At 38.0% G+C, this 27,392-nt stretch overlaps 1 protein-coding gene across 2 annotated transcripts in view; it reads left to right on the forward strand.

Moving 5' to 3' along the window:
- The window catches only part of LOC117962328 (Krueppel-like factor 15), a 117,571-nt gene that overhangs the window by 12,041 nt on the left and 78,138 nt on the right, over positions 1-27,392 (forward strand). Inside the window, exon 3 of one of the 2 annotated variants that reach the window (XR_009308850.1) lies at positions 13,883-13,957. Coding sequence is in view for 1 of the 2 variants with exons in the window: in XM_034903599.2 (XP_034759490.1) it covers positions 2,097-2,265 (169 nt within the window). In the remaining variant the exon portion in view is untranslated. Of the gene's footprint in view, positions 1-2,096; positions 3,684-13,882; positions 13,958-27,392 lie in introns of those variants that run through there. The other variant, XM_034903599.2, reaches the window with a different exon arrangement.

The raw sequence follows: 27,392 nt of genomic DNA on the forward strand, positions 1-27,392 counted from the left end.
TTGAACTTCAGAGCAAAGTCAAAAGTTGAAACACATTACACAGTATGTTTGCAATAAGAATCACTTGATTGCACACATCACAAAAAGGTAAGGCCACAGTACAAATGCGGGCAGTCCTAATACTGCTAGAGTTCTTCAGGGTAATACACAGATATTATAATGATATCCCAAACTTGTTTGTAAGGCTAGTAATTACTTTCTCATCAGGTATTGTGAAGCTGTAACAGAGCCAATTCCAGCATCTTGTCACAGAATCTGTAAGTTTAGAACAACAGCAGCTTGACAGCAGGCCATAGCCTCAGATATACTTGGAGTGGAAAGAAAAGGAACTATTTCGCTTTCGCACCGAGTTTGTGCTGAGAAGGAAATAGTCTTGGAAATGGACCTAACAAAGCCGACGTTCTGAATAGTAACCATGACCCAGGCAGAGGCATGCCAGCACTGCAGCTTCCTCTAAAGAGAGACACGGCCAGGGTTTCTAATAGAGAAACTATACCTCACGTTGAGAGAAAAAAACACAACATTCTTCTAGCTGAATTTTCTTTAGATTTAATCAAAGAGGCTATTTACTGTACATATAAAGTTACTCTGTGTTTTGTGGATATCATCTAATTTCTAAACTTAGCATACATGGAGCTTGCAATGAGCTTGCAAATCTCACTTGCAGTTTTGACCAGTCTGATGTTTTGCATCTTCAGGTTCAGAATCAGCATTTACAGAGAAGTACAATACAGATTATAATGGATGAAAGACATTTGTAAGGGTTGTGCTTCTCAGTGTTTTTTAAATACAAGATTAGATCAAAACGGGACCATTATTTATAACAGAATATTTATTACAAGACCTCTTGGCATAGGGAAGACAATACAATGACAAGGCGTGGCACTGAGAGGGTTAATCACTGACTGATTTAGCATTAGCTTGAAAGGAGCATCACACGTGTTTGTAGTTATCGTACCTTTAATTTAGATTTTAAAGCACAGATCACAAAAGCTCAGTGCACTGACACACACAAATTGAAGACTCCAGTGGAAAAATAATAGTTCTTCAGTGTTGCATTACTTGGTGAACTAATTTAGGCATAGCCACATGACACACACTGTTTCCTAAGTCCTTTCAGGGTACTGTATACGAGTATTATTCCACTAGGGGCTCTAATTGCTGTTTTAAGACATGTTAAATACAATTTGAAAAGTGTATCGTGCCTATGTGCAAAGGCACAGCACTCTGCAGACTATGTCTGAGTAAACAGCCAGATTGCACATATACATTTTTCTTTTTTTTTTTTTTTTTTGTTTAAGACACTTATTTAGCAGGTTTGATCTACTGAAAATAAACATCTTGCATCAATAAACAAAATGTAATGACGGACTGTTTTGTTAAAAGGCAAACATTAAATGAGGTAGTGAGTATATGTATTCATAACAACTATAAAACATGTTCAGTAAACCATTTGGTGAACTATAATGAGCTATTTTGTGCTTTTGGTCTTGTATTACAATACAAAATATATTTATCTCTATTACAATACAATATATCTTGTAAAGGAGGTATCACGATTCATTGATACACAATGAATTGTTACAGACTATTATTTGGACCAGACACTGGGGACCAATACTGCTTCAAACACTGCACTTGCTTTTCCTTGGAGGTCACCCATTCCGGTACTGACCAGGTCAACCTTGCTTAGCTTCTGCACCTAACAGGCTTTATCATTTCAAGACCAAACAGTATTGAATTTTGTTGACAGGAACAACAGAACCACACTTGCCTTAATAGCAGCTTGAATTATTAGCAGACTTTTTAACAACTCCTGTGTTGTTTGTAGATAAATGTTGGCGATAAAATATTTGCAGTCAAAGTATGACATTTTAACCCTGAACTTTATCTTAAAACCGTCTCCCTTATGACTTCATTGTTCTTCCTGTTGAAATAGTGAAATGTTTGCTTTAGGAATTCAATATTAATTCGGTCAGAAGTCAAATTACATTTGAATTATAGAGACATTTTCCAAAGTAACATTCCAAAGTCATTACATTTGAAGTGCTATTGAAAATTGAGTTTTTAATCAGTCTGTCTGTTCTTTGGTCCAGGTTTTCCAGATCGGACGAGCTCTCCAGACACCGACGCTCACATTCTGGAGTCAAGCCTTATCAGTGCCCAGTCTGCGAGAAAAAATTTGCCCGCAGCGACCACCTGTCCAAACACATCAAAGTCCATCGCTTTCCACGAAGTAACCGGACAGTACGCACAACAAATTGACCCAACGTAACTGTGTGTCTGTGTTCCTGTCTTTTACAATGGACAGCGTCCAAGGAGAGAGAGAGAGAAACAGAAAGCACTTCTTTGTGGTACTGTGATAATTTATTGTCCAACAAGCAAAAAATACTGTTACTTGATGCTATGTTTGCGTGAGTGTTTATGAACACGTTTCAGAGTACGCTGTTGTTGTTGTTGTCCGTCCCCCCCCGTCCCCCGTCCTCCCCCAGTAAAAGAAAATAGTGTTTTATTTTTTGAAAAAGTGTATTTTAAATGATAAAGCTGGTTTCCTGGAAATTAATGAAGAACAGATTATTTTGTATTTTGTTGTTTAAAAAAAAAACAAAAAAAAAAAAAAACTATGTCTACTTTAAGCTATTTGTGATACTAGAGTCAGGACAATGGCCCTCAATCGATTTGAACTCTAACCTGCCAAGTTATCCTATAGGAGGTTATCAGCATTCTTTTCTTATTTACCGGCTTTTCATTTAACCACTGCTCCTATGTCGTCTTGGCAACGGCCCCTTCTGGGGTGGCAGCACCAATGCTTGGGCTTTCCCCCTAGTTCCTCATTGTCCTGTCCCTTGAATCTTCCATATCTGTACTGATTCTGGATGTCTGGAATCCAGAATGATGGTGCATTAATCATCTCTGTTACACGTCAGGAAGTATTGTAAGCAGCTGACATGTCTGTCCACAGTTAACAAACTACAGAATGTAGTCAATTGTAAAAAAAAGAACAGTGGCTTATGTTGAACAGTTTCATGAATATGCAATACTACAGTAAAGGGAACTGTAGTTCTTCACATGAACAAATCTGCCTCAGATCATAAAATCTTGTTATCAGAAGACCTACACGCCTTTGTACAGCTTTTATAACATGAGGTTTTAGCTTCGAGGTTGTGGCTTTGTAGATGCCAATGCTAACTGGAAAGCATGGTGCTAAAGTTGTCAACACAGCCAACCTCAATACTGTATAATAACATGTGACAGAAAGTAGAGAATTAAAGGCTAGGTTATTAAAACTGAGGCATGACTGTAGAATGCTGTGCCAATGTTTTGTGTATAGTCTCCTATACAGCCCTGAAATAAAACACTGCAATTCTGTATCTTATGTATGCGCTATGAAGAACATATATGTTAATATATATGTGTAGCATAATGTGTGTACTTGTGATGTATGGATACAGTATGCCATATCGCATTGCATTCATTCCATTCAATTTTGAAATTAATATTTAAAAAAAAAAAGCTTGTAATACCAGGTATTTTTTCACATCCTATGAATGTATGTAAATAATAATAAATACAAACTGTACATAGTGGCATCTATATGAAAAGAATCTTCTAATAACATATCTTAAATCTTTGTGATTATGTAAATTTTTAATATAAGCTGTAAACAAGTGTACATAACATAACAATTCAATATATATATATATATATATATATATATATATATATATATATATATATATATATATATATATATATATTTCCTTTGGTCAACATAAAAATACATTTACAAATAAAACTGAAAAGAGAACTCTTGTACTTATTTTATGTAGATATTAAGACTCTCTTAACTAATGATTCTGTACTAAGTGGCAATGGTATGAGCTTTTAGAACAATAGTACCACAGTTGCATCATTCTCGTATTTGATATTCCAATCACAGCCCTACAAACCAATATATCCCTGGTACTCGGTTGTTGGAATGTAGGCCAACCACACAGCCTTGGAGATGGCCCTATAATATACAAATGGCTTGCATGAAAATGCATGCGAACTCGAATGGTGTTTGTCGAACAAGGAAATCGTTTTCTTTAAAAGACTGTATGGGAGTTTGGATGGTTTTTTTATTACCCTCTGCTGTTGTGCAGGTTTTGTTCCCCCACCATTGTAAAGGCGTATACACATTGTCAAATTACTCACACAAGTAGACCGTAAGTTTAAGAGTTAAGCTTTCATAGAAACCAATGTACAACAAAGCATGTGAGCTGGATGCTTACACACATTCTTACTTCATGAGTTCATTGTAGTTGGTTCAGTTAATAAATAGGGTGTGCAAAATAATAACTCAGCTGCATATCGTTTATGGTATTTGGTGTGCTTGATTTATTTCCCTTTATCATTACTTATTTATTTTTAAGTTTGAGCTCAGCATGGTTCATGGCAGTATTCGTTCTGCTAAAGACAATTATGCTTCTAGTTAGTTCCCCATAAGGGCTTTTTGCATCATCCTTGAGACCAAAGGTAAGAGAGTGAAACTAATTTGATAATTAGTGTCAACACATGTGCAAGCTTCATTGCATCTTGTTAGCAGCAGCTATTAACTCAACTAGCTCATCACAATGCAATTGTCAGTAGGAAAGCTCACGCAGGTGTAGAAGGTGAGACACTTGCCTTTAGTCTCACACTGTTGATGCTAAAACCTTTGTGAGGAACTCATTTTTGCTACAGCTCAAATTTTATAAAAAAAAAAATTAAAAAAGCTTAAAAAAACGGAAACATAACAAGAATTGGAAACCAAATACCAGGAATGATACGTGGATGAGAAAATTATTTAACTTTGTACTCCCTGTTTGTTCTAACCCCCCCTGGTAAACTGTATGTATACTATAGACTACTATTATTGTTATTTCAGTAGGTTTGATGCAAATGGACAATTGATTGTATAGTTTCAACTTCAAACCACAAAACTGGTAACAGAGCGGCACCCCTTCCCAAACCAGAGCTCGATATCCATGCAAAGGAGGTCAAGGGACAGAGGAGGAGAAGGGACTTCATGCCTGGTTGGAAAAAGTAAGACTCATTTCTTTTTGGGCAATTAGTAACAAGGTATAGATACTGTAGGGGTAGCCATCTGAGAAACCTAACTGCACATCACTGTAATATACTCTATCGGTACCGTACTGGATTAAGTGTTCAAGAATGAACATCTACTGTAGGTGCCTTTGTACATAACCATTGTACTGCCATTCATTTAGTAAGGGTTGTTACTGTTACCTGCTCAGTAAAGTTTCTGTAAAAAGCAAAGGTGCTACAGGATATACTGTTCCCAAATACTAAAAGAAACTCAAATAGCAAATGTCTTGACAAGAAGTCTACAAAGAAATTAAGAAAGACTTCTAGTTTGTCACTGAATTTTAGTTTCTTTTCATATTTATGAAGTCAACACTACTCAGTGTTTTAGTTATGGGTGATGCAATAGTTCCAGTTAAGCTGTTTGTTTGTCTCTGTTCTATATCTATCCATCTGTTTGTTTCAGTTATCATAGTTGTGGTAATAACTGTTTAAAAGGTATTTACTGGTACTAAAGAGAAAGTATGTGGTGTGAAATACACAAGGAAATAATTACAAAAACAATCTATCAGCAATATGCCATCATGTGTTTATTTATAGCATTCCTTTACTTGTCAGAACTCGGTAAAAAGCACAGGTCTCGGAAACAAGAAACTTCTATTTACAGAGGTTAAAATGCATGTCATATGTAGCACACACTTTTACATAACAGACTTCTAGCAGATGATGGATTTGTTTGTTTTGACACATGACATTCTGTAATATATAAAAGCTGCATTTCCATCAGTCACTATGGTTAAGACTGACTGATAGATAGAGCAGGTACTTGCACTTATTGACAGTGTTGTGGCAGATGTTTCAAATATATCCAGGACGCATTGTTCTTTTTTAAATGCAAAGTGTTTCTATAGCGTGGCTAGAAAGATGTCCTCCACATGTATGTTTTGAGCATGAGGCATTATTAATGACACAGAACAGCTGAGTCATGCAACATCAGAAGATTTAAAAAATAAATTACAATTCAGGAGACTGACACTTAAAATGCGCACCACAACAGTGTATTATATGGCTATACCAGGGGTTTAACAAAAAACATATGGAGGGGCCTCTCAGTTTAAGGATATACAGACGTGCTCAAATTTGTTGGTACCCTTACAGCTCATTGAAATAATGCTTCATTCCTCCTGAAAAGTGATGAAATTAAAAGCTATTTTATCATGTATACTTGCATGCCTTTGGTATGTCATAGAATAAAGCAAAGAAGCTGTGAAAAGAGATGAATTATTGCTTATTCTACAAAGATATTCTAAAATGGCCTGGACACATTTGCTGGTACCCCTTAGAAAAGATAATAAATAATTGCAGTATAGTGATATTTCAAACTAATTTGTTTCTTTAATTAGTATCACACATGTCTCCAATCTTGTAATCTGTCATTCAGCCTATTTAAATGGGGAAAAGTAGTCACTGTGCTGTTTGGTATCATTGTGTGCACCACACTGAACATGGACCAGCGAAAGCAAAGGAGAGAGTTGTCTGAGGAGATCAGAAAGAAAATAATAGACAAGCATGGTAAAGGTAAAGGCTACAAGACCATCTCCAAGCAGCTTGATGTTCCTGTGACAACAGTTGCAAATATTATTAAGAAGTTTAAGGTCCATGGAACTGTAGCCAACCTCCCTGGGCGCGGCCGCAAGAGGAAAATCGACCCCAGATTGAACAGAAGGATAGTGCGAATGGTAGAAAAAGAACCAAGGATAACTGCCAAAGAGATACAAGCTGAACTCCAAGGTGAAGGTACGTCAGTTTCTGATCGCACCATCCGTCGCTTTTTGAGCGAAAGTGGGCTCCATGGAAGAAGACCCAGGAGGACTCCACTTTTGAAAGAAAAACATAAAAAAGCCAGACTGGAATTTTCTAAAATCCTTTGGACAGATGAGTCAAAACTGGAGCTTTTTGGCAAGTCACATCAGCTCTGTGTTCACAGACGAAAAAATTAAGCTTTCAAAGAAAAGAACACCATACCTACAGTGAAACATGGAGGAGGCTCGGTTATGTTTTGGGGCTGCTTTGCTGCGCCTGGCACAGGGTGCCTTGAATCTGTGCAGGGCACAATGAAATCTCAAGACTATCAAGGCATTCTGGAGCGAAACGTACTGCCCAGTGTCAGAAAGCTCTGTCTCAGTCGCAGGTCATGGGTCCTCCAACAGGATAATGACCCAAAACACACAGCTAAAAGCACCCAAGAATGGATAAGAACAAAACATTGGACTATTCTGAAGTGGCCTTCTATGAGTCCTGATCTGAATCCTATCGAACATCTCTGGAAAGAGCTGAAACTTGCAGTCTGGAGAAGGCACCCATCAAACCTGAGACAGCTGGAGCAGTTTGCTCAGGAAGAGTGGGCCAAACTACCTGTTAACAGGTGCAGAAGTCTCATTGAGAGCTACAGAAAACGTTTGATTGCAGTGACTGCCTCTAAAGGTTGTGCAACAAAATATTAGGTTAGCGGTTCCATCATTTTTGTCCATGCCATTTTCATTTGTTTTATTATTTACAATATTATGTTGAATAAAAAATCAAAAGCAAAGTCTGATTTCTATTAAATATGGAATAAACAATGGTGGATGCCAATTACTTTTGTCAGTTTCAAGTTATTTCAGAGAAAATTGTGCATTCTTTGTTTTTTGTGGCGGGGTACCAACAAATTTGAGCACGTCTGTATTGAGCAGGTCTGTGCCTTTACTCTTCATAGCTTTCCTCATGATCTGACCACTGTCCTGCAGGTTACATAGAAGGCTGCATAGAAAGCCAGCATCAAGCTTTTTCTATCTTTCGTCATCTTTATATAGCGCCTTTCATAGTGGACCACCATCACAAAGTGCTTTACAGAGGTATGCTGTGAACTGTGCATTATTTGCAGAGTCACTTACAATAGGACATTGATCCGCGGGATCTGAACCAGTGACCTTCTGGGTACAAGCCCTGCCTTTAACCACTGGACCACACTGCCTCCTTGCTTAAAATCTGTGCAAACATGTGAACTGGGGCCACGTTTAGTTTAATCTAATTTAGTTCCCTTCTCATAAATTCAGCCGGTGTCGAAACCTAAATCAGATTTTCTAAATGTTTATCGCTATGTGGGATCGAAAGATTTTCAATGGACCATTATACCCTATGGGGTAAGCCTCTGTTTTTAAATCTCATAAATGTGGACCTCTGAACGGCAGGTCAAACCAACTTGATTCATCTAGTTTTACATCTCTCTCCTGAATTGAGTTCCAGTTTGAGGTACTGATTGTGTTTTGCATATACAGTAATTGCAGGCGAACTCTCAACTGCACTACAACATCTTTATCCAGTAGGATTCTGGGATCTGCAGTCTGCAGGTTAAAGGGGAAGTGTTATTTATTTATTTTTTTAATTATAAATGTAAACATTTGCAATTGAAAAAAAGTGCTGTAACTTTGGAAGGTTAACACTGAATCTTCCTGGTATTCTATCACTTCCTGTGCTGAAGGTCAACTCCATGGTCTGGCCTTGATCTCGCGGTCCCAGACACAAGTTGTCGGTAGTAAAGCAGTAGAAACTTTATAAAGCTGTAGCGTAGTAATTGAAAAATACTAAATCCCGTTACAGATTTACTGCTGATGTAGTTTCAAAAGACTGGACATGACAGTCAAATCACTGGATCGCTGTGGTAATGCGGCGGTCATTTATAAATAACAGAGGGCAAGTGCCTCTCTATTTTGAGAGAGATAATGTGAATCGCTTAGCAAGTACAGTAAACAGAGTAACTTGATATTAGAGATGCCATTCATTAAGCTTGGTGTATACATGCCAACATGTAATGGCACTTACAGGGGGCACTTTATTACGTGTGCAGGGATCGAAACATTTCAAATACCTGCCATCACACTGTCAGCAGAGTACAGGGCCAGCATGGGCAGCCAGGGTGGCACTGAGTCAACATGAGAAGTCTATAGCAGTGCTATAGGCTTACATTGTCCAAGAGCAGGGGTGCACAGGTCAACTGACCTGCAACAGGGAGATGCAGCTTTTATATATTCAGAAATACACTGCCTGGCCACATTATTAGGACCTGTCTTACTGATTGGATTTGGCATTGCCCCTGCGTGGGGCATGTTCTCCTGTTATACACCCTTGCTCCCTTGATCACTCTAAAGGAATGTTGTAGTTTACTTAGGCATTGTTGCAGATCAAGTCCACCCAACAATGAACTTGTACCTTGATGGGGATGGCTACTTTCAACTATTGAACACTCAATAGTGCTGAATGTAAGTTTCTCTCTCTTAGTGTTTTTAATGACAATTATGTACCCAGCCACTGTGCCAAAAGTGTTGCGCGAATCCAATTGAGCATATTTGAGATGAACTTGAATGACACATTGTCCCAGGTTGTTAACATGGTAATTACTTAAGAATTTCTGTCTTGGAAATTGGTACTGAAATTGGTAAGTTTCACGTATTGTGATTCAGTTTGCTTTGGTGTTGTGCAAGTTTCTTATTAATAGATATCGCATTTATTTGAAACTGAAATAACATTTTTTTTCCATCAATCAAAACTTTAAAAATGTGACGCCCATCAACAAATTTGAGACCCCATAATTTATGAGGGCCCCCAAGTTGCTCACCTGGTAAAGCGACAGCCAGTCAGGGGAGAACAGGTTCACATCCTGGCTGAACAGAGTTGCTGTTCTTTGCTGGGGGTCACTGCATTGCTTCTGGCGCTCTTGCAGGTTAGGGAGGCAGGTAGCAGCCCCCCTGTGAGCTTAATTAGACACCTGCAGGGCTGGCCTTTCTACTTCCATGTGACTGTAGCATCGTCTAGCTCCTGCGTTTAAAAAGTCCATTGGTTTGGAGTTGGGATTGGAGGATGCTTACTGGCCTTCAGTTCTCCCGCGCTATTGTGAGGGAACATAAATGGACATTATTAATTGCGGTGAGAAACGGGGGTAAATTATTTGCACTCTGTGTTTAAAAAAATAATAATTTGTATTAACAGTGAAATGTAAATATATATTTTTGCATGAACTAAATGCATATTGGAAAATGTAGTCTCTACATATAGTGCTTCATGTCCAGTAACTAAACAGTAAGGTAAATTATGTGGTGTTTTACTGCTGGAATAAGATTTGCTGGACAGTCCAGACTTTTGTCAGAGGAGAAACAAATATCGTCCTGGAGAGGATTAGCAGCAATGTTTGACCATTTTGTCGGGTCAGTACAAATGTTTCCTGTTACTCAGTTGTGGATTCGATATGTGCTTGAGCCAGTTTGTATTTTGGCACCGACATGTTAGATTAGCACTGGGAATGATGGCTTATTTTAGTCTTTTTTGGCTTATTTAAATAGTTTTATAAGGGAAGTCTGTGATTTGATGTTGTATAGGGTGCTTTCATTTGTTATAATTGCAAAGATGGAACATGAATGAACCAGCTAGGCCAGTATTTTTATTAGATATTTCAACAGTAATTTACAAGCATACATTTCTCTTTATAACTCTCTATTCATGGCAGTCTTTATTAGGCTTCAGTTATTCCTCAGCATTACACCATGATTCATAAGAAAAACATTGTGTAAAAGAGTTTCCATTGATAGCTGCCTTGATTCTGTTTTGAAATCAATCTGTCTCGTCTCCATTGTTTGCGGCATGATATTGCTGTGAGTGACTTGGGACACTGAAAGCACAAGTCCTGGAAAACATCATGAGAGCATCTGCAGTCCTAGACACTCTGCTGAAGGATGTTACCTGTTATTCAATGCAAAGGTGTGTTTTAAAGGGGAAGTCTCGTGTAGATCGTGTTTATCTTCCCTGAGTTCTGCTCCCCTGGTTAACAGCCCTTTTCCTGTCTTGGTATGTCCCTCGTGCTCTCAGTTCATGTAAAGGTGTGTACACCTCCCAATGAGTTCCTGCTCGCACTCATGAGTATAAGGTACTTGTTTCTCCTTCCCAGAATCCTACTTGAACACAACGCTGTAGAGTGGTTTTATTTCAGATATTGTATTTGCAATTTATCTTAAAAAAGAAAAAAAAAACAACAATAAGACCTCCCCTTTAAACTGCAAACTGCAGAACAAAATTGGGCAGAACTGAGGGCTATGACGAAGGTGAATGCATTTATAAATGGCAGTTATACAAAACATGATACATACAGACATAACCTCTGGATGCAGATAGGATTAGAGACTGCAGACGGAACTGGCGGCAGTCCCAGTTTGATATTGAAAGGAGATTGAGTTTTACAGACTGGTTGCATGTTTTCAGATGGAAACAATGTGGCACTGTTCTTTTTGTGCTGGGCTTCACTATATATATATATATATATAGACTGAGAGATAGCATTTTGATGTATTTATTTAATTTTTTTAAAACTGTAGTATGTTTGCTCTTGCCCGTCATCAAAATTACACAATGAGGTAAGCAAAGCCGGTTAATAAAATAACAATCTTTGGATTTTTATAACATTTTCTGTAATGGTAAATTACATTCATCACTTTTAATTTTCTTATCCTTTCTTAATTAACTTTACCAGATAGCTCCCAGCAGTTTAATACCAATACATTCCGGTGCCCCTAGTCCTGCATCTCTTAAAGAAAAGAGGCAGGTAAAAGGTATCCGAATGCTTTGAAATGCAAGTCAATAAAAGGACCTGTCCTGGTGAAAATGTGATGAACTCTGGGTTAAATCACACTTGACCACCCTCATACTTTTACAACATACAACTCAACTGGCAGCAAATACAATTCCCCAGCTTTTCGTCAAAGGTATTGCACTAGTAATGGTATCAGTTTTACCTTTGAGAAATAGTCATTAGAATGAAATTGGATGCCATTTCCCAACTCTGATTATTTTACAGACTGACAAACTGCCAATGAGCTGCACTCCGGTGGATTCAACATTACAGTTTGTGTGAGTGTGTGTGCATGTTCAGAACTATTTGTTAAACTCTCGACAAACAGGGTCAAAACTTTAAGCATTAAACTCATGCTATTTCAATAGTACTAGCCTTCGCTGTTAACGTTTAATGGAATCCCTGTGGTCGTCCTAGCAACAGGAGCGCTGGAAGACTTTGAAGTACAGTCATGAAAAACTTTAACCTGCAAATCCTCTGGCCTCGTACTGATAAGCAGCTGTGTGCTTCCATGCAATATTTGGTTTCTGCAACATACAGTACTAAATTACAGAAAAAACTGGTCTAATCTGGAAGCAGTTGGGAATGGAAAATGGAGGTTTACAGAGATAATAAGTACATAAATAAACAAATAAGAATAAATATCTAAAAATGTCAAACTGTATTGGAAATCTTAAAACTTTATCACAGTACATACAATATACTGTCCAGGGATTCAGAGTTTATAGAAGACCTATCATTGTGTACTTTTCTGTTTCACTATTATTGTTTCTTTCTTAGCAGACGCCCTTATCCAGGACAATTTACAATTGTTACAAAATATCACATTATTTTTACTTACAATTGCCCATTTATACAGATGGGTTTTTACTGAAGCAATCTAGGTAAAGTACCTTGCTCAAGGGTACAGCAGCAGTGTCCCCCACCTGGGATTGAACCCACGACCCTCCGGTCAAGAGTCCAAAGCCCTAACCACTACTCCACACTGCTGCATTCAGTTTTGAACTTTAATATAAATTCTCCTTTGGTTTTGGTAAACTTAAAACTACTTTGATAAGCCCAATTTTGTTCTTTCCAGAGACCTTGTTGTGTGTACGTTTAGCCACCCAACAACAGCACAATTCAGAATGGCGCCCATCTGACACATGGATTTGTTTTTATACCATACTTGGTTATACACTTTGAAAGGAAAAATCACATGGTACCTGACTGCAGTTAGATTGATTTTAGGAAGATGTGATGAACAGATCTGCATTCCTCAACAGACAGGTTCTGCTTTGTAGCGGGGAGCACACCAGTAATTTCAATCGGGATTTAGTCACAAGTCATGCAGAATCATACAGAATGACTGTATGTAGAGGAGCTGGATTAGACAGGTTTTACTGTATTGCATAGAATGACGATATATATGCCTTTTTTTAAATCAGGCATGCAAGAACAATAGAAGAACATTATGTGTTAGGGGAGAATAAGGATAAGGTACCATCATAAAACATCCTTGTAAGGGTGAACCAATGTATTTCCAAGCAGAGAGTTTGAAGTTGTGAACTCCAGATGATACTTTGGATTCAAATCATTTCCAGGGCACACTTAAGCCTGAAATCCATTAGCGCAACATAAATCAAGATATTTTTTTATTGGATTCTACACAGCAATGCATCATGGGATTTGCTTGAGACTTCAGAGGAATAGCATTATGACATTTCCTCTCAGTAACTGAAATGATTATAATTTCTAATGGTGACCCACTATGTAAATTGAATACCAGATTCTCTCTGCCCATCTAAAGTTTTATTATTTTTTCAATGCAAGTAATTTTTTAGTACCGGTACATTGCCAAACTCCCTTCTTTGCTGTGCGCATCTGCTATAAGTGCAAAGTTCAGATTTCACTATTTTGTATGACTTAGATATGTGGCTTCCGTCCATCTCATTGCAACATGCAAAATTATGTGAAATGGTTTAAAGATTATGTTGACTACCCTTTTCATACAATGGCTATGCAGTTGTAACAAAATAACTCCAAAAAATGATGCATGCCATGCAGCTCCATTCAATATATAGGTTTCAAAGGTGTGGTTTTGAAAGAAACACATATTTTAATTTTAAAACATGATATCTGGTAGTACACTAGGTTAAAGACATTTTGCTTTGCTTTCAGGTAGTCGTGAAGATCCATGGTTACTTCACCTGGGGAGTGAAATTGCGCCCAGTCATTGAGGGCCCTTTCCTGTCGGTAAGCAACTAACTGCATAAGATGTTTTGACCCCAAAGACACCTCCGAGGTGAAATAATGAAGGAAGTAAAGCAGAAATAGCGGATACTGAATGATTGTCTGTGGTATACGTCAGCGGTGGGTGGTTTATGTCCGGACACCCTCCTAGACAAATAAAAACACTATACTACGAACAATCATTCAATATTCTGTTTTATACCACAGGTGTAATGTGGACATGTGTTATATAGAACCAATTAATTCAGGGTTTCATTTAACTGGTGGATCTTTACTTTCAGTGTGAACAGATGTGGATTCATTTTGAACCCTGTTTATGGCCTCTTTGCAAACCAGTCTTTTAGATAGAACCTTGAGCTCTATACCACTGGGTTGCAATGGAATCAAAGACAAATTTGAAACTAGTTCCGGTAAGAATGTTATTGCACTTAAGTGGAATGCATCCCACGATAGACATACCCACGCTTGTGGTATAAACAATCTTACTGGAGAGCAAGGCTTCTAGCCTTCTTTAACGTAGTGGTACCTGACTGGTAATGATTTGTTAAACCATTTGTAGAATAATATTCTGAACAATCTGTTGCAGTGGTACAGTATTCTATTGGTACCAGATTAGACCCATATTGGGACCACTGGTCTGCTGATTCTGCTAAGGTTACACTTACAATAGGATGTCAGTGACAATTAATTAATATACAGGTTAAGAGAGCCTGTATATATTGAGCCACCACTGCTTGGATAATTAAATTGTTCCAGTAAATCTTCTATTGAAAGACATTTAGAAATACTAAAAGGAACTCAAATTCAATCACAAACATTTTCAGTGTGTGTTCCTTCATGAGACGTGCAGAATTGAAATATCTCCAAGGAGCAACAAGTACGTTTTACTTTAGCTTCAGAAAAACTACCAATAAAAGAAACTCATTTTCCACTATGTTTGCCTCTTATTTTTGAGCGCTGCAAGGGAAAACATTTTGTTTCAAAACCTTTTGTTTAAAAACATGACAAACCAGGGGAAATCAATAGTAAAACTCCAAAAAGTCAGAGGAAAAATACTGTGGTAAACTTTTTTATAAGGTTAAACCATTAAAGAAACAAAACAAGATATGAGCATTAGAAAGTTGTAGACATTTTCTGTTTGAAGATACTGGAAATTTCCATTTAGCTGATAAAGCAGTTGTTTACCTATCAGTGGAATGTGATTTTTCTCATTCAGAAAACGGCTTAATGTTATCACATAATGAAACTGTTAAATCTTTTTTGAAGTATATTGCGGTTTCAGTCGTGTAACAAGGCTGTGAAGTCTGGCTTTCTTTCTTTCTTTTTTCTTTAAACAAATTAAAATGTCTTAATCCTATCGAAGTGCACAACATTATTTTCTCTAGCTAGCCTCTCTGGAAATTGACTGTTAGCATCCCAGAACTGACATTTGGCAGTAGTATCTGGAAGCATGCAACACTTACATTTGGATCATTTTTTTATTTTTTTGGCTGTAGGGACCCAGTTGACTAACAGTTATTTTGTGATATGTTGCAATTTTGGCAGATAACATTTATCATCAAGTATTTTATTTGTTTGAACTAATACTGTATGTGCCTATTCAGAAACAAGATTCTCCCCTTCCCTTATTGTGGTTAACCAGGTTTAACCACTGTTTTCAGACATATCTGTGCTTTCACTCAAGCTACACTAAACATTTACCATTTGTGCAATATTGAACTGTTTAAATATTTTATGCATGCATGCATTAAAATGGTTTCTTGCTAACATTTCTAGAGTACACCTATTCTGGACAACACTTGAGGTTTTAAAACAACATTTTATTCAGGAATAAAAACATTGACATCTGCGTGTATTACAGCATTTTAACTTGCTTGGTTTTACGTGACAGGCATGGCCTGGCATTTCTGTGCACCTCTTAGCTGGTGGCAGCGACCCTGGCAAAGCCAATAAATTTAACAGCATGGCACAGACTGCAAAGAGAAGTCGGTTTAGAATATAAAACAAAGTTTGGGAATCAAGGGACCATTTATCCCTTCAGCACAGTAATAAGAAGGGATCTACTTTAGTAGGACAGTAATTGTTTTTTAATATCCCCAGTGTTTTAGATCCTACTACTTCACCTGGTATGCTATTCCATGCACAAATAACTCTTTGTAAAATAAATAAATAAATAAATTGCCATGCTTAACATTGTGAATAAAATTGTGTTTTTGAACAAAGAAAATGACTATACCCCTTTTAAGAGCGTGTGTTACTTTGATTGACAGCTGGTACCTGCTGTTCAGCAAAACCAGGACCGTGTGGTAAATTAGAGGCCTAGCTAGCTCAGGCTTATTGAAAGGGAAGCGCTCCTTTCAGTTAGAGTGCGTTTGTATTAAACTAACGTCAGAAATATACAGCAAAGGTGCAGGAAATAAAGGTGAAGTGCCTGTTTGATATTAAATGCATATGAGTAAGCAATATTGCAGATGTTCTTATGAAAAGGAACAAAAGGGTAAACGGACTTGAAAAGGTTATGTATAAGATTGTTTCTTACTGTATGGGTGTTAAACCAGACTACCATTTACTACAGTGAAATGATGCGGTGCTAAAGCATTATTTATTTTATTATCGTGCTAAAACAGTCGATGGGCTATACTCGTTATGTAAACTGACATTAGTCATCCAACTGTAATACATTATTATCTCAAGTTAACAAGCATTTTATATATATATTTTCCCCACTGACCTACACGAAGAATGTGTCTTACTTTATGGAGCTCACTGCATGAGATCTTAACACCCCTCCACTGCAGCCCCCTTTATCACCAATCCCTCTTCCATGCATGATGCTAGAGTTGTGTAAATGTCCATGAAAACTTGCATCGCAGCCTCAGTGTGAATGAGAAGCAGACTTGTCCTGTAAAAAAAACCACTTGAGCAAAAACTAGCTACCCTTTATTTTTATTTACATATTTATTTAATTTTAAGTACACATTTTGAAACATTTGGAATGTAATTCTACAGAAAGATAGCTATTTTATATTTAAAAGGATCAAACTGAAAATGGAAATGTGTACAAATTATTATACAATATAATGCTTATTGTCAGATGCCATAGCAGAGGACTGATCTGTGTTTAAAAAGTCTAGGTACCGTTACCACCCCACCCCCCACCCCCCCTTAAAAAAAACACACACGCACAAAAAAAAGGTTAGCAGCTATGCCGATGTCTGCTCAGTCATCTAGCTGACTGAATGGAGCCTACTGCAGTTTTGGGATTTTTTTACCATTAACTTCAAGACACTTTTTAGATTTCTTGTCGTGGCTTGCACAAATCTGGGGGATATCTTTTACCAAGTAAGTATCAACAACTGATTAGAACTTGAAGATGGTCTTCTTTTTGACCTTGTCCACTTGTTCCAGAATACTTGCAATATGCAATATGTAAATGAGCTGCCCCTTATGTGACTGATTCATTTGTTAAATCAATGGAATTCCTTGCATGCTGTCTATAAAATATAAAGAATGGGGTGCAAATCTGCTTCTATCCTACAGCACACTTTTTCATATTTTGTAGAATTAAATAAGAAAAATTAGACAGCATATCAGTATATCATTTTTCCATCTAATACAAACTATGTGATGTAGTATAAGACTTCTAATACAAAGAAATGTTAGATGATTTTCAAAATCAGAGTCTACTACTTATATACAGTGTAAGTATAAACACATACTTATAAATTGCCCTGTAATGGAAGAAGCTACAGTGTAGTGTATTACTACTGTAGCATGTACCTTGAGCATAAGCAATTTCTGGACTGCATTCTGGGAATAGTCCCTCAAGGAGCCTAGTCATTACAAAAGGCCTTTTGTGTACTAAACTCACTTCAGTGATTTAAAAGAAGAAAAAAAAGAGTTCTGCTGGCACAAACTGTCCCTACAGGGAAAAAAGATACAAAAAAAAAAAATAGCCTGAAAAGGCTGATCTCGGAATCCTCTAAACAGACAATCGTTGCAAAACGGTGAAACTTGCCGTCTGGATGTGAATCCAGCTGGGGGGGTTTGGCCCCGGATCAAGGTCTTGGGTGACCCTGGGCGCCTGGGAACACTCCCCTGCCACATATTGAACAATACAGCAAGCAGTATCCAGACACAAGGGGCCAAAGCAGATGGCTGCTTACTTATCAGCTGATATGAGACAAGGTACATATTAATAAAACAGAAGAGCCTATTACGTACATGGAAATCAATGATTGCGTTCCATTTCTGTTGCCTGTACTATTTCAGGGCACTGTAGGGGTACCATCGGTGTTTGCTCTTGGCTGCACTGCATGCAGAGTTGTTGTATGTGTGCATTTTTTTATTTTTTGTATTTGTTATATGTTTGTATAGGATTGTAGGTTTGTTGTATATCACATAACACACAAATATAAGAAGTATGTTAGTGACACATCACCCGCCACAGCTGTAAATTGCACTATATGTAACATATATGAAGACAGACAGACAGATTCAGATAGTCTCAATAATTTATGTTAAAGAATGTTCTATCCAAGTTTCATAACTGGATAAAACGTTTTTTTTTAGATCCAGTGTTTCCCCTTTATAAGGCTGTTGTTGGGAGCCATGGATAAGAGACGGTACTATTTGGGTTCTGTCTTAAAACAAGCTGGAAGTTGCAGCGGAATGGCATCTTGGGACAAATGGGGGCCAATGCTGTTTTAGAACCAGTTCTGTGGTATAAAAGGGTACTTATAATGAGGGGTAGAGGAAAATTCTATGATGGGACATAGGTGTGTCATTCGTTCATACATATCCACTTGTCCCTGTCTCCACCTATCTTGAATAGCCAAGGCCAGTTGGTAATCCCGTTAGACAACAGACAACAATTTCGCTGTCTAATAGATAACACCTAGGTTGCAATTAATAACATTAGATGGTTTTCCAGTGGCTATTATCCTTCGGAATGGACTAATTGCAGCTATAGAAACTATAAGAAGTCAAATGGACAAACGTTTTGGCTAGTGCCTTCTCCAGTGTACTGCACTAGCTGAAACATTTGTCAGCTTGACTTCTTATACTTTACAATTATACCTGAGGGTTTGGCTCATTGCAGCTAGACCATTGAAGTCAAGCTGGGCTTGAGCAGAGGAGGTTCTGAAAGCATTCAAAAGGAATAAAATACAAGCAGAGAAGCAAAATACCTTCAACAGACGAAAAAAGGAAATTATGCTAAAAGGAAAAACGGGACAGTAGCTGGTGAAAAAACAAACAAGTATACACAAATCGCACACTAAAAGTCTTCCAAACTGGTTAGCAAATGATTGAGAAAAAAAACAATGGATGGTTGGACTAGGTACAGTAGATGGTTTCACCACACCATATAGCAAACATACTGGTCCAGGGCTGTCTGAGGTTCAGCTGGCACCTTTTTCCAGTTCATGCTAAAGTTCGCTGACTCACTGGAACATGCCAGACAGCTGATCTGATGCAACAGCCCCCCGTCTGGGTAGGCACACGCCAAGCCGTTCATCATGAGGATTTACAATGCAATCTCAATACAGACTTGACTTGCAGCACTGTGCTTATTCTCTGATCTGCAGTGTCAGCTGTCTGGAAAAATAGTCTAATAGTCTTTTTTTTTTTTTTTTTAAATTCATGTCCAAATTCCCCGAAAGCAATCAATTGTTTTAATAGTTTTATTAACAGGAGTCCTATAAGGTCCTTGACTGGGAGAATAACGAGTTTAACTGTGGATGATTTCAGATTTATGTAAGAGATTTATTAAATTAAATATAACACTTTCTATAAGCACCTTAAATCAGTTGAAAAACCAGGAGTGTTTTCTTAACACAGCAAATCCTTTTTGAGGGAACAATTTGCCTGCTAGACTGTGCATGTCTTGTTCCCTCACCATTATGTATACAATAAAAGAAAATGTATAAAAACAGTAAGAGTGATGAAAGCTTGCACACATGATTATCCATCCATCCATTATCATTAACCGCTTACTCCTTTACAGGGTCGCGGTGAGCCGGAGCCGAACCCGACATACACAGGGAAGCACTGTAAAATGAACACCTGATTGCTTTGTGATTCATTCTCTAATTAAATCTGCAATTCAGAAGTGAATTGTAGATTTTCTCCCAAAGCAATTGATTATCAACCAAGAAATGATGGATACTGTCAAATCAGTGTTGTGTTGAAAAACAAACTGCAGCAGCACATGGTAGAAGCAGTGGGACTGTTATAAGTGAAGCACATGATTCTGTAACGCTTTAACATAATTGTCAAGCAAGCCATGTGGAATAAATTATCAACACAGTGTGATTGTGACTAACAAAAAAATCTATTACCAAATATTTTTTTATTTATTTTAAAGGCTGGCATTTTTTTGACATTGAGAAACACATTATCTGAAATTATCTGCTGGAGTTCATTTTACTCATAGATACCTGTATCACTGTCCCTGTTAGTAACCTGTGCAAAGGTAACTAGTAATAAACTGATCAAAACAACGTCTAGCCAGTGAGACCCAGCGTGACCCAGTGCCTTTACCACATGTGTGACAGAAGTTTGTTATTTTGTTATAAAATACATCTGGGGTTTGTTGCTGCCGTTTTGTAACGGCTTTGGAAGATTATTAAAAATGATATTGAGGCTTGAGATACAGATGTGTGTGTTACAGTTGGATCGTAACTTGAGGTCCCGGAGCTTAGAGAGGCCCAATGCAGTCTGTTGCTGGCTTTCTCCTCTTCCATGTGGTTTGCAATGATTTCCTAACCTCCTACCAAGGAGGCCCCCAGGACCATTTCAATGTCAGGGTGAAATGAAGACTGTCACTGACAGGGTACAGAGTGTTCTATAGTTTTTTGGCAGGCGCAACCAGTTTTGAAAATTACAAACGTTTTGAATGGGAACTCAGTTTGCTTCCAATACAAATGTGATATCCTGAAAGAAATGTGCATGAAAATTCCAAAAATCTGTTTTAAAATACAGTGTAACTTGCGTCAAGAACTTTTTGTTTCTAGGTAAAAACTACATTTTAATGGTCATCGCTTAACGGTATAGCACCCCATTTTATAGCTTGAATAAAATATAAATGCAGAGGAAACAAAATATTATTAATTTACTACAGCAGTCAATCTTCTTCTAGAGGCTGAGGAGTTAATTCACTGGACATGATCAAGGGCTGCGTAGAGGAAGACACCTTGGAAATTTGATAATAATATAGATGTACATTAGGACTTAGGAGATTGAGTTAGGGGATTCCCCTTGTCTCACGGAGAGCTGCCCTCCCAGAGGTGAGACTGAAATGATTGGTCCCCAAGGCTGGGAAGCAACCAATACTTCCCCCAAGGGGGATCTAGAGGTGAGAAAATGGGAAGATGACAATGTTAGATAGATTTGGCTGGGGGTCTCCCTTCTGGCGTGAACCTTCCCCTGCGGAGGACAAAGTCAGCGGCAGCTGGACTTCTAAGGTTGGGAAGTGAGCTTCACTTACCCCCAGAGAAGGACCATTGCAGAGGTGGAGTGGCAGAATAGAGGAGGAAAGTGGAAAACAAAAACGCAAGACAGAGAGCAAACTCATGGCTTGAGTTTAAATAGGGGTTTAGCAGATGTTATTGGTAGGAAGTAAATAAGGGGGTGGAGCCCTCTCATCATGCCCCCCAAATCGCACACGTGTTTACAATAATACTTATATTAGCATGACACATACAGACATCTCAAAGCTTGGGCTTTAGTTGGTAAGAAGTGAGGTTAGCAGTTTGCGTCCAGCCCTTGCCTCTCTGTTCAATTCAATGGGCTGAGATGTCAAGCCATTACAGAGGAACCCCACACCAGGGCAAAGACAAACACTGTACCAGTCAACTAAGGAGCTGTTAAGTATGTGTCTTCCACTGCCGTCAGTATCATTAACTCATCAGCCGTCAGAAGGAGACCCATTACACTACCAATGCAACTCATTTTAGGTACAAAAAATTGGTTTCTGCAAAATTTTGTAAAATGTAATTTTGTTAATACTTTATTAGCTGTAAGAGCAACATATCAAAGTAGGCTTTACAAATAATGCTTTAAGCTTCTCCACAAACAATTTGTATATTTTTTTAGATGGGAGCTGTATCTATACAGATTATCCGGTAGTGTGTGCTCAGTATAGGTTTCGGCACCTATAACAGCAATAGAATACAGTATGTCAGTGTCACCCACAGCTATAGGTACAGCAAGGCCAATTTCAGGTTTGCCAAGGCCTTTTCTATTAATAGATTTCATGAAGTCCCCATGAAGTTAGAATTGTAATTTTTTCCTTTCTGAGAAAAAAAAAGAAAATTATGAGTAGTAGATAGCTTTGAGAGTTTAACACACTGAATGAACTTACATAGCAGTTTGGTTCTAGTTTATAAAATGTAAAATGGAAAATGAATGTCTCGTCCACAGACATTGTCCCAATACTTTCTGTAGTAATTGTTGCATGAAATACTCAAAATGTTTTCAGCAGATACAATGAGTGTATCTAATTATTTTCTAATGCAAAATATGTCTTGATCCTATCTGGGTTCAGAAAGTAAAAGGTGAAGTTTAGGTCAACAGCTCTTCTTAAGCACAGGGTCTTTTTTTTAACTCTCACTTGCCTGGTAATAGCAGTGGGATATAATCTGAGAGCAGTTGTTTCATTTGAGTTGTTTAAGTTCCTGGCTTTTTGCCATCCATTCTAATCAGTACACAAATCTCTGTTAGGTTGGAACTGAAAGAAATGCAACAAATGAGCTCTCTTGCATTGTTAGATTTGTTAATTGTCATTGAAGAGGCCTTTCTGAATAATTTCAGGGGTAGCACTATGAAGATCCAACTAGATCAATTGTATAAATGCTATCGAGTTTTATGCCTATTCTTTTGACATAAATGGTGGTGGGTCTTAATACAGAAGCTGTTAAAATCTTTGAAGAAAAGTGGCTTTGTGAAAACCGGCATCTGTAAGAGAATTTATAAGTCTATATTTACTTCAGAATGATTTTCCTATTTTTATAAACTGTGGCAGTATTTAGATCCGCCACTGTTAGATCCATTGAGGTTCTGATGTTTTAAGCACTGCGGTAATTGCTTCTTGCCCTGCAGATTGTTTAGTGTTCTGGAGCTGATACAGATTGACAGACTGGCACATGGCAAGGTAAAAGTTTCGTGGAAAATCTCTACTGCTTATGTAATGTTCTGTGTTTTATGGCACAGCCTTAATGAACAGACCTCACATCTGTTGGGAATTGTTGTAACGGAGCAAGACTGTGTTGGCATCTTAAAGATTATTGTTCATGGACCTTTTCCCATTTTCTTTGAGCCAATACAAAAGTTTATTGACGATAGCCAGTTTGATTGGTAATTGTTAATGTTTATACGTGTCGCAGGCTCCTATTGTTTTAAGAGTGCTGTCACATGCATTTTTGTATGGAAGGCCCCAATGCAGAAGGCAGACAAATGCAAAGATACAGAATTTCTAAAACAGTAAGAACATGTAAAGATTTAAGCCATGTTGCTACAAAAATAAATACTTATATAAAGAAGTAATTTTTATAACAAAATAGTTATATATTTCTCCACCATCCACATCTACTAATTTTATAGGTCTCAAGTGCTGTAAAAAAAATAAAATAAAAAAATAAAATAAACACACACACACACGTTATAAGAAATCTGTACATGTATCATTTCAAAACATGATATCTGGTACTGCACTTTGTTAAAGAAAACTTTGTTTAGAATCCATGCTTTTTGACTGTCTTGTACTTCCTCAGTCATTTCACTTGCATAGTGAAATTGTCCCCATCTCTTCACTGGCATCTTTCCGGCATGATTATTGCAATGCACTTTTTTTCTGGTTTCCAAAACGTGTGGTACCCCGCTTGCAGCTTGTTCAGAATATCATTCTGACTAAAACCTGGAAAAGTGAACATATTACTGCTGTTTTGGCCTCTTTACACTGGCTCCCTGTGCAGTATAGAATTTATTTTAAGATTTTTGCTGTTAACTTACAAGGCCCTGAATGGATTGGCACCTAGTTATTTGCAGGAGTTACTGACCCTGTATCTTCCAATCCGCACTCTGAGATCACAGGATGTGGGGCTGCTGGTTATTCCTAGGGTCAATAAAAGCAACACGGGAGGAAGGGCTTTTTTTTGTAGAGCTCTTAAATTATGGAATGCTCTGCCTTCATTTGCCAGGGAAGCTGGGACCGTTACAGTTTTCAAGTCAAGACTAAAAACATACTTTTATAAAATGTCTTTCTTATCTTAGTGGGTTTTAATGTAACTTTAAAATTGCTGCTTTTGTATTATTATGTGTATACTGTTATTTAAATGGTCGGACTGTGTGACATGCTATACAAATGTATTGTGGTTTGTTCTTTTATTCTGCTATGTACTGTCCAGTGCTTTGCAATACGTTTTGTATTAAAAGCGTTATATAAATGCAATAAATAAATAAATAACCAATCAGCTGCTTCCCCTATTGACTGACATTCTTTCAGCCAGTAACACGATTTGACCCAGATAACACTACTGAGGTGTAATGACACAGGGAGTACAAGTAAAAAAAAAAAAAAAAAAAAAAAAGATTGCTCAAGAAAATCAGAAGCCCAGCTTATAATATGTATTAAATACATTGTTTCAAATACACTGATATGATCAACCTGTACCCACTGTGAATTCGCCCTGAATTGCATCCCCTATCCACGGTTAACCTGGGATTATTTCTCAAAACAGTAGTTGATGCAATTCATGTAGATTCCCTGTTGCTTTAACATTATTAAAACAATCCAGCTTTGGCTTAACCTCTAGTTTTGTTCAATGTACAAATACCCTTCAACAATTCACTGCCCTTGTAACACACAGTTACTGGCCTGACTCTTGCCTAGCCCTACCTTTTTAAGCCACTTACGGTTTAAAAAGTTTGTACATATTTCGTGTTACTGTGTAAACCCATATTGGCAAAACTCCTGAAATGAGAATGTAAACAAACTTCACTGTGAACAAGGTCTGCTTTCTGAAAAGGAACTGTGCACACAACTATCCACCCTTTATCAGTCTGTCTAGATCTGCTGTCTTGTCCATTGCGACTTAAACTGACTATACCCTTCGGCCACTGCATGTATAATTGTACTATGTTAACCATTTGCTACCAAGTGTCCAATATATTTGACATTGAGAAAATCAGCATTATATTGGTATGGGAACATACCCTGGACAGTAAAGGGTTAAGTTTCACCAATTGCATACAATACAAAGAATTCACTCGGATACAAATATACTGGCATTCTTGTTCGAGGTCAGATTAACCAGCTATTTTATTCATGCAGTATGCTGTTCAATTAACGTGTAGGGGCTACAGTTATCTTGCTATGCTGCTACACATTGTATCCAGCTTGTGTAGATAAATGTGCTTCATAAACTATTGTGTGTGTACATAACGTGTTTCCAAGGTACCTACAAGTCTACATTGTGAAGGTTTTTGCACAATGGGGCAACTGGGAGTTTTGTTAATAATGAATGAGTGTTTTGTTTTATTACAGCTCCACTGGCACATTTTAACCAGGAACTAGTAACTCTCCCTTTCTAATAATATATAGGTTATCAAGAAGGCATAATGTTGTTGTGCCTGGGATATCCCAGCAATGACCAGAACTGGAGTACTGGTTTCCCAACTGGTCTTGATGGTTCAGGGGTCTTGGAGGGCTATAAAAGGTCCCTTGACCTTGTAAATCAACTGCTGTAAACCTTCTGGGGATTCTATATGGGTGCTCAGTAAGAGTAAATCTATTTGTTCTAATTCCCAACTCTGAACTAGCCAGTAGCTCACCCGCAGTTTCTGGATTCTTCAGCATAGATCCAGTTTGGAGCTTCATGCTGGAGTGTTTCATGATTCCTTTGGGGTCACTGTTGCTTGCCTACAGGTCAGTGTAAAAGCTTGTGCTTCTACTCCAGGTGAGTATGGAATTTCACAAAGCGGGATTTCCCATTTTAGGATTGAGAAGCCAGTTAAAACTTGTCTGGAAACATGTGTTACAAGTTAAACAACTAGGCATGCACTCAAGAACCACTGGGGTGCACATATTTCATACCAGAATCCTCATAGACTAATAAAAAGGCTGCCTTCTGATCAAAGGAGTGGGAACTGCACATTATTTCAGGTAACTGTGACAAGTTTTTGTAAAGACGATGATGTCTGCTTTTTAGCTGGTTTGTTCTGGAGACTTGGTACAGGCTTAAGAGCAGGTCCAGTAAAATATAGGTGTAACGGGGGTAGGGTAACTAAGCCCAGACCAGCACAGGAGCATGCAGAGCCACAGCTGGGGCAACTACACTCAGGCTAAGCCACCACCGTGCGGTGCAGTAATCCGACTATGCCAGCTCTATAAAGAAAGAGCAACTCAAATTTAATGTTTGCCAATTTTGCCTTAGTTTAACAGCACAGGTTATTTTATTGGGAAAGAACAATGATGAACCACAAGAAAAGCAGAAAGAAACATTAGGGAATTGGAGATGTGGTTGAGGACTTGGTCAACAAAATGTATTCAAATCAAAATAACTCGGTGCTCCAACTAAACTAAACAAAACCTAGCATCGGGTACGTATTCAATTGGCTAAATAACCCCATTCTCACAACTATCAACGAGAGGAACTGGATTTTCATTTTACAGGCTAAACTATCACATAGGATCCATTCTAGATCTCCTCTTACTCCTCTCACTACGGCCAGAGCTGGTGCCGGGCTAAGAATGTAGCAGCAGAGGCAACACATCAGCTGCAATTGCTGTATGCGGATACACACCACTGCCAGTATATGCTGCAGTTCATAAACTTCACACACAAAGTAGCAGTTTCTCAAAAAACCCTACCGCCGCTCCTACTTCCCAGCCCGGCCTGGCATCCATGCTCACACAAACACGTTATCCTCAACATCCTCCCAGCTCTGTCCTCGTTCTTCTTAATAAAGCTTTATAAAGTATTTAGGTACAAACAACTGGACAACTGTTTTTCGCTATACATCAGATTTGCATAGCAGCATGTTGTGAAAGAAAGCTCCTGTTCTGGTAAAAAGGTGTGGTTTTGCTGCTGTTATGCTCGTATACAGGAGAACAAGGCTTGTTCCTGCTTTTGTTGTTGCCTGGATATATTATTGTAATGCTCTTTTCATTGCAGGGATGGAAATAAGACTCCAATTGCATACCAGTTTCACCCATTCCAGGTTTTCATAGGAGCTTGATTAGCCAGTGTATCAGTAACAAGCTCAAGTGTGTTTTCTTAAATTCATAGCAAAATGAGGATTGGATCAAACTTCTGTGCAATTGGAGCCTGTCCATTGACTTGTTTGTCTACTGAGCTTTTGAGTAGATTGCAGTGTACTCTACAGCTCGTATTTCCCTCATTTTGAAACCACTTCATTGACTTCTGGTGCGATACAG

The sequence above is a fragment of the Acipenser ruthenus genome, chromosome 25 (genome assembly GCF_902713425.1).
Source record: "Acipenser ruthenus chromosome 25, fAciRut3.2 maternal haplotype, whole genome shotgun sequence".
Lineage (NCBI taxonomy): Eukaryota > Metazoa > Chordata > Actinopteri > Acipenseriformes > Acipenseridae > Acipenser > Acipenser ruthenus.